The following is an 8,727-nucleotide window of genomic DNA, read 5'->3' on the forward strand; positions in this document are numbered from 1 at the left end:
GGTGGGGATGGAGGAGCCGAGCGCCCGGGAAACAACCCCCCCACCCCCCTGGCTAGCGCGGCCAATTGCAACTTCAAAGGAGGGCTAGGAGCTGTCTAGGGTGAGGGGGCGTGTGTGTTGTGTGTGTGTGTCTCTTCGGCTTCTTCCCCGGTCGTAAACCCTTAACGGAAGACGGGTGTTAAAGTGCTGCTGACAGGATCGCCCGAAACATGTTTACAGTAGGAAAGACTTTCCTCCAAAAAGCACAGCCGGAGTCGATTCCAATTTATTTCCTCCCTGTAACTGTAATCGACAGGCGAGGCTCAGCCGCCGCGGCGGAGCGACACTGAGCACCGCTAATCCCCGCCGAATCCTCGCCGAGCTCAGGGCAGGAAGAGCGCGGTGCCTGCGCCACCGAGTCGCGGCGCTCGGCGAGGCTTCGGGCCGGGGGAAACCATCTTTTGAGGAGGAGGGGCGGCCTTTCCTAGTCCTTAAGAAAGGCGCGCCTCGGAGAGAGCCTTCTAACTCGTTCCAACTTCGGCAAGATACTGACACGGTAATTGATAATCTCCCGGTTCAGTTAGTAGATCCAAACGGGAGCCAGCCGTGGCGTCCCCAGTCTCTGGGAGCTTCTGACAAGTGAACAGGAGGCGGCGGTTCGTTGCCCTAAACTCTGATTTATGATTTTTAAAAGATCAGAATTCACCGACACACCCTATTAACCGCTGATCGTTGAAACTGCTACCTAAAGAAGGTAGAGTAGTGGAGGATGATAGGGGTTCGGGAGGGGAGGAAGGGGGAGAAGAAAGAAGTCCGACCGTCCCCACGTTTTCCCACGTCTGCTCGTGGGCGCAGAGAGGCTCAGCGCTGCCACCTGGCGGCTGCTTCTCCCCGGATTGGGGGCCGGCTGGTGGCAGAGCAAACCCGGGTTCCCGATGGGTGTGCCTTGCTTCTGCTTCGCGAAATGGGGCAGAAGCTCGTATTCATGCTTCAAATCTACGTGGCCCGGTGCAAACACTCATTTTTTGCTTGTTCTCATGAGAAAATTGAAAGGTAAGGAAAAGTGAGTTAGCGGTGGTATGAAGTGCATACATACATACACCTACCAGGTGCCAGTTACTGGTTAGGAGGGGAAAGAAAATGGTAAAAATTATCAGAAATGCAGGGTTCTTATCTCTTAGTTTATTCTAAGAGTAACAATAATTCGTGGACTTCATTTTACCTCAAATCCTATTTTGATATTTTGCAAATAAGAATTACTTCCATACATTGTTTTTCAATACAACCCCACCCCTTCCCCGGGAAGTCCAGTTCCAACACAGTTTCATCAGCCCAAAAAGATGAAGTGCAAGTTATGTTTGTCTACTTGATTGAGAAGTAAATCAGCTTCGGATGGAGGGTTCTTTTCCATAAGGTGTGGAACCAAAAAGCCTGGGGCCTTTCAGTTGGCAAAGGCCAATGACATCCAATTTCTGAGGCTTCTTCCCTGTCTGCTAAAGTAACAAAGACAGGTCTCCCCACCCCCCTCTTTATGTTCTTTGAACTGAATAGTTGTCAGGTCAGACCAGGTCCTACAATCACAATTTCTACAACCAAGGCAAGGCAAAATCTTGCAAATCAGTTCAAATCCAAGAGATTTGTTAAACTAATTTCCCTTCAGGCTCTTTTTCTCCCTCTATACTATAGAAATATATTTAGCAGTAGGATAGAATCTTACTTCTATCTATACCCCATACCATTTTATGGATGTGAGATTTTATGTTGTGCAGGTGTGTGAGAGCAGAAGAAAAGAAGTGAATTAGCAGATATTACATTACATCTCAAAATAGAGTTCCATTATTCAATGGAAACTAAATAAAATATTTACCTTAATTCAAAATTTGGAATGTCTAGCATCATTGCTAATAAAGATAATTAGTCTATTATTCGAAAACAGGAATTTTTCTGCAAAATTTTTTATCTTGGTTTACTGTTAATATGGCTTAAAGAGTAGCATTAAGAATTACTTCATGTACTGCAAAGCCAGCAGAGGGAACACTGAGTACTGATTTAGTAGGGGCCACCAAATATCTGGTATTTGGGAAAAAATGTCAGTAATGGAAAACTGGTTACAAAGCATATGAACTTAGGTAATGAGAACACAGAAATCTTATCTCATTATTTGGTATTCAGAGGCCTAATACATTCCAGTGTGCACATACTCAGTTGGTGAGAAAGATGACTTTAACAAAAGGCCATTTGTCACATGTTTTCTTACATTTTAAGAGGACTACTAACACATAAGAACAAACCTACTTTAGAAGTCTAAGCATTCATGTATACTATAATAATCTTATAGTCAATACAAATTACTAATATATTTCTTCATTCTAAGAAGAACTTCTTCATTTTTAACATCTCAGATGTCTTACAACCATGGGGATGTTAGTTTCATCGGCAGTTTTTCTCCCTTAATGGCATGTAACTCTGGTATGTCTTAAAAACATCGATTAGATTTGTTGAAGTATAGAAAATACATCTAACAATAGAAATAGGCCAGTGGATATTATTTTTAGTACACACTTTAAAAACTCTGTGTGCTTTTGTGTGTGTGTGCGTGTGTGCGTGCTTTAAACATAAACAAAAGTACTCTGACTGCTTTGATTAACTTCCACTTTTCCCTGATCATATTCACTGGTAAACTCATAAATGGCTTTGGAAATATAATCAATTACATTGATTAAATTATTCACTCACCTTGACTGAAATATCACAAACTAGCCATACCCTCAAATCATTAGTTGGTGCAAATCCCAAAATAAATGTAGTATTTATTCTTTTTTTTATTCTGGTGAAAATATTGATTTTATAAATAACAGACCTCTTAGAGTAATTTTTATGTCTGATAACATGTAGGGGTGTGTTGTAGTGGGAATACTAAAGAAAATGAAAAGCGAGATGACACACCCAACTTTGTTATATGCAAAAGAGGTGCCTGTGGGGTTTTTTTTGTTTTCAAGATTTGTTTCTCCTTCTAAAGGAAAAAATATATAACTTGGGTAACTACTGGTCAAAAATTATTTGCTTTTACCCACAAAAACATTCTTGCTTGTGGTTGATCCTCAGAGATCCAGTCAGATGTCTCCAAAGGGTGTTCTTTCCAGTAAAATTCTAAATCTGACAACCTGGGCCTCTCGCCAGCCTACATACTTCAAAAGTTTGACAAGATAAATAGAAATCTGCTGCCTAGCACTAGTTTGATCTGAATCTAAAGCTGACCTAATTGTGTTGGGTTAGCCCTACCTAACCACTTATCACTGGCCTGTAGAAAAACAGTTTACTATTATGGTGTTAGGAAAGACCAATTTTTACTAGAATTTTAATTTTCGTACCTTGGAACAAACGTGGCCAAATTAACATGTATTCTGACTACCTAGGCACCTTTTCTTTGCCGCATTCTTCACGATGCTCATGAATTTTCTTTTCAAATCACTGGGATGACAAGGTTGCCACTGTGGTCCTTGGACGGTTCACATCCATGACCTGTAATTATTTTTTTACATTGGTGGCCATCCTCGATTTTAGCCTCTTGAACAACATGCTGCTTCTACTTTAAGGAGTGTCTCTGGAATCTGAATTATCAAGGGAAGGATAATTGCATTCATTGATGGCTTATTATACATCAAGCTCATTGAACCCTCACAACAACCCTATATAAAGTAGTTCCTAGTGTTCCCACCTCACAGATGAGGAAAACTGAGACTTGGTCACATCCCCAGGGTCACAGGACCAGTAAGAAGGACTAGCAGCTGGGTCTAATATAAATCCAGAGTTTCCATTCTCTTCTGCTACCAGTTACCACTGCTTTCTACAGTTTCTCTTTGCCTTGGCCTTTTAGTTCCACTTGATTGAAGTAACAAACATATAGGAGAATATATATATATATATATAGGAAAGGAGGAGGAGGGTGTGGGGGAGAGAAGGATGGAGAGTGAAGCTATCTTTAATTTTGAAAATGTGGAAAACACATATTTAGAAAGTAAAATTGATTCCCATCCTTTACTCACCATTATCACCTTACACAAAACTCTACGGAAATTCTCCCATTGAGTTAACTATGGAACACTGCCTAATATGTTCCAGTGGAAAGCTCCTCTGTTTGGGCTATCCAGGATTTATAGGGGAGTTTAAATCATTAAATGACCATAGTTAACCCTTGTTTGGTTAAGAGAGCAAGTAATTATTGCAAAAATTCCTCTTCTCTGCCTTCCACAAACAGTACCAAAATAGCTCTGAAGGGATTTACACAATACTTCACCATCTGTGCTGTACCTGGAATTGTTAAAATAACTGTGATGACAGGTGTCTAGGTACCGCTTTCTTAATGATTTTCAATATCTATTGATTTATTGTCATGGCTTTCCCTCCCCCTTTTACATCCTTGGCTTTATGAAGGAGCCGAGGAACAGATTTTTCACTAGAGGCTGATTCTTTATTCCAATACTGAAAAGAACTAATAAAAATAATCACTTGGCTTTTAAGCAGAGAGCTTCCATTTACAGTATTTCACCCTTCCCCCCGTTCTAAGCCCCTTGTTATCTAACATAATGGTTAGAATACATTTCCGTCTCTCCTCTTAATAATTTCATGCATTAACATCCTCTTCACACACCACACACCACACACGCACACGCACACGCAGGCACGCACAGCAAAAGGAAAAGAGGCAGCAGAAATCTCAGCTGTACTTCTAGCCCTTTTAAAAAGTTTGCTCTGTAAATTGGAATGAGGTCAGATTTGGAGCTTCTCATTGCACGCGGAGATTATTATTGCATCGGGTTCCAAGCCAATGGGAAGCCCAGGGGAGGGGCTTGGCTCAAGGAAGCGTTGGTTACAGCGGCTGATTGGCCGCGGCCAAGACTGGGAAAGGATAAAGAGACGCGAGGCGGAATTGGGGTCTGCTCTAAGCTGCAGCAAGGGAAACAGTGTGTGAGGGGAAGAGGCCTGTTTCGCTCCCGGGTCTCTAGTTCTTGCACGCTCTTTAAGAGTCTGCATTGGAGGAACTCTGCCATTACCAGCTCCCTTCTTACAGAAGGGAGGGGGAAACATACATTTATTCATGCCAGTCTGTTGCATGAAGGCTTTTTGGCTTCCTACCTTGCAACAAAATAATTGCACAAACTCCTCAGTACCGATTCCGCCCACAGAGAGTCCTGGAGCCAGAGTCTTTTCTGCTTTGCATTGTAGGAGAGGGACTAAGTGATAGAGACTATGTCGCTTTCCTGAGCTCCTGAGAGCGCTCGTGAACTGGAATCAACTGCTTCAGGGGAAGGAAAAAAAAAAAAAAAACAGACTTGCCTGGGAGGCGGCGAAAAACTTGCATTCGAAGCTTCAGCAACCAGCATTCAAGAAACTCCTCTCCACTTTTAGCACGGTCTCCAGGACTCAGGAGCCGAGAGACAGCGCAAACTGCGGCGCGGTGAGAGAGAGAAGAGCGAGAGAGAGAGGGAGGGAGACTCTCCAGCCTGGGAACTATAACTCCTCTGCAAGAGGCGGAGTACTCCCGCCCCGCATCTTTTGGAGACTTTTCTCTCTTCGCCCACCTCCGCCCCGGCCGGGAGTTGAGCCGACCGCTCGGCCGCCGCGCGCGTCCCCCAACTCGGCGTGCGCTTGGCCCCGGGAGCCGAGAGGGCCCGGCGATTGCGCCGCGGCCGCCGCAAGGGTGTGAGCGCGCGTGGGCGCCCGCCGAGCCGGGGCCATGGTGCAGCAAACCAACAACGCCGAGAACACGGAAGCGCTGCTGGCCGGCGAGAGCTCGGACTCGGGCGCCGGCCTCGAGCTGGGCATCGCCTCCTCCCCCACTCCCGGCTCCACCGCTTCCACGGGCGGCAAGGCCGACGACCCGAGCTGGTGCAAGACGCCGAGCGGGCACATCAAAAGGCCCATGAACGCCTTCATGGTGTGGTCGCAGATCGAGCGGCGCAAGATTATGGAGCAGTCGCCCGACATGCACAACGCCGAGATCTCCAAGCGGCTGGGCAAACGCTGGAAACTGCTCAAAGACAGCGACAAGATCCCTTTCATTCGGGAGGCGGAGCGGCTGCGTCTCAAGCACATGGCTGACTACCCCGACTACAAGTACCGGCCCAGGAAGAAGGTGAAGTCCGGCAACGCCAACTCCGGCTCCTCGGCCGCCTCCTCCTCCAAGCTGGGGGAGAAGGGCGACAAGGTCGGTGGCAGCGGCGGGGGCGGCCACGGGGGCGGCGGCGGTGGCGGGAACGGCAACGCGGGGGGAGGAGGCGGCGGCGCGAGCGGCGGCGGCGCCAACTCCAAACCCGCGCAGAAAAAGAGCTGCGGCTCCAAAGTGGCGGGCGGCGCGGGCGGCGGGGTCGGCAAGCCCCACGCCAAGCTCATCCTGGCGGGCGGCGGCGGGGGCGGCGGGAAAGCGGCGGCCGCCTCCTCCTCCTCTTTCGCGGCCGAGCAGGCTGGGGCCGCCGCCCTGTTGCCCCTAGGCGCCGCCGCTGCCGCGGCTGCCGACCACCACTCGCTGTACAAGACGCGGACTCCCGGCGCCTCGGCCTCGGCGGCGGCCTCGGCCTCCGCCGGCCTCGCGGCCCCGGGCAAGCACCTGACCGAGAAAAAGGTGAAGCGCGTCTACCTGTTCGGCGGCCTGGGCGCGTCGTCCTCGCCCGTCGGCGGCGTGGGCGCGGGCGCTGACCCCAGCGACCCCCTCGGCCTATACGAGGAGGGGGGCGCCGGCTGCTCGCCCGACGGGCCGAGCTTGAGCGGCCGCAGCAGCGCCGCTTCGTCGCCGGCCGCCGGCCGCTCGCCCGCCGACCACCGTAGCTACGCCAGCCTGCGCGCCGCCTCGCCCGCCCCGTCCAGCGCGCCCTCGCACGCGTCCTCGTCGGCCTCGTCCCATCACTCCTCCTCCTCCTCGTCCTCCTCCTCCTCGGGCTCGTCGTCCTCGGACGACGAGTTCGAAGACGATCTGCTCGACCTGAACCCCAGCTCAAACTTTGAGAGCATGTCCCTGGGCAGCTTCAGCTCGTCGTCGGCGCTGGACCGGGACCTGGATTTTAACTTCGAGCCTGGCTCCGGCTCGCACTTCGAGTTCCCGGACTACTGCACGCCCGAGGTGAGCGAGATGATCTCGGGAGACTGGCTGGAGTCCAGCATCTCCAACCTGGTCTTCACCTACTGAAGGGCGCGCGGGCTGGGAGAAGAGGGCCGGGGGACGGGGGAGGGGGGCAGAGAGGAAAGAGAAAAAAAGAAAAAAAAAAGCGGACAGAGAAAGAGTTGCAAGAGAAAAGGGAAAAAGAAAAAAAAAAAAGGAAAAAGGAAAAGGAAAAAAAAAAGTGAGCAGGGCCGGCTTGGGCCGCGTCCCGGTGGTCGGAGAGCAGCGCGGCGGCGTTTGGGGACCCGCGCTCCCATCCCCCACCTCCCCGGCCGGAGGGACGCGGCGGAGGCGGAGGTAGACAGGGGCGACCTTTTATTGTTGTTCTTGATGTTGTTGTTGATGGCGAAAAAGCGACTTCGAGTTTCCTCCCCTTTGCTTGAAGAGACCCCCCCCCCGCCCCGCACCGCTTCCAACGAGCTTCCGGACTTGTCTGCACCCCCGGCCAGAAGCCGAGTTGGTAGTTTTCTAAGAGACTGAAGGAATCTCGTTCCTCTCTCATCGCCCCCTTGGTATTTTATATTTGGTTTTTTTTTTGATCCGGAGAGGAGGAGAAAAAAAAAAAAATCCAACTTGCCCCCGGGGCGTTTTGTTCTCAGCATCCCCGCCCCCATACTTCTTCGCCAACACCCCCCCCCCCCCGCGCAAGAAGACAGAAGGCTCCGGGGAGTCGAATTTGACCGACGGCAGATGTTGGAGGGTCGCACGGACCCGAGCGCCGGGACTGAGAGACTCCACGCTGGCGAATTCCCGTTTTGTTTTTGGAGGGGTTTTTTTTTTTTCTCTACTTTTTTTTTTTTTCTTTTTTTTTTTCCTTGCCCCTGCAGCCGGAGGAGGAGATGTTGAGTGACCGGCGCTCGGAAATGACCCAAGAACCTAGTTGGAAAGCCACACCAGCCAGGGCGAGGGGCGGGGAGGAGAAAGACACGAACTGGACAGAGGCGAATAATAAAACTGAAATGGATTTGCACGTTGGGGAGAAGGTGGCGGCGTCTCCTGGGCCTCCGCCTCCCGCATCTCTGAAATCAGTGAGGTGAGACTTCAAGGCCCGCAGGCGCGGAGGAGAGGAGACTGTTTGATGTGGTACCGGGGCAGTGGAGGGCGAGTGGTGTCGGGGGGAAAAAAAAAGGTTTTTTGCTTCTCTTAATCGGAATCGTGATGGTGTTGGATTATTTCACTGGTGGGGTTAATATAGCATGTTATCCTGTCTATCTTTTAAAGATTTCTGTATAAGACTGTTGAGCAGTTTTTAAAATAGTGTAGGATAATATAAAAAGCAGATAGATGGCGCTATGTTTGATTCCTACGACAGAAATTATCACCAGCTTTTTTTCATTCTTAACTCTTTAAAGGATTCAAACGCAACTCAAATCTGTGCTGGACTTTAAAAAACAATTCAGGACCAAATTTTTTCTCAGTGTGTATGTGTTTATTCCTTATAGGTGTAAATGAGAAGACGTGTTTTTTTCCCTCACCGATGCTCCATCCTCGTTTTTTTTTTCTTTTTTTTTCCTTGTAAATGTAATCAGATGCCATTTTATATGTGGACGTATTTATACTGGCCAAACATTTTTTTTTTCTTATTTTGTCCC

At 49.1% G+C, this 8,727-nt stretch overlaps 1 protein-coding gene across 1 annotated transcript; it reads left to right on the plus strand.

The window, feature by feature from the left end:
- Nucleotides 1-4,717: 4,717 nt before the first annotated feature.
- SOX4 (SRY-box transcription factor 4) lies at nt 4,718-7,959 on the plus strand. Its single transcript, XM_079934891.1, has one exon. The coding sequence runs from the start codon at nt 5,717-5,719 to the stop codon at nt 7,160-7,162; it is 1,446 nt and encodes a 481-aa protein (XP_079791017.1). The 5' UTR covers nt 4,718-5,716; the 3' UTR covers nt 7,163-7,959.
- The last annotated feature ends 768 nt before the right edge of the window (nt 7,960-8,727 follow it).

This window comes from Stenella coeruleoalba (assembly GCF_951394435.1).
Source record: "Stenella coeruleoalba genome assembly, chromosome: 10".
Taxonomy (NCBI): Eukaryota; Metazoa; Chordata; class Mammalia; order Artiodactyla; family Delphinidae; genus Stenella; species Stenella coeruleoalba.

What these genes read in the sequence shown, in the direction of transcription:
- SOX4 (XM_079934891.1), top strand. Translation starts at nt 5,717, where the DNA reads ATGGTGCAGCAAACCAACAACGCCGAGAACACGGAAGCGCTGCTGGCC.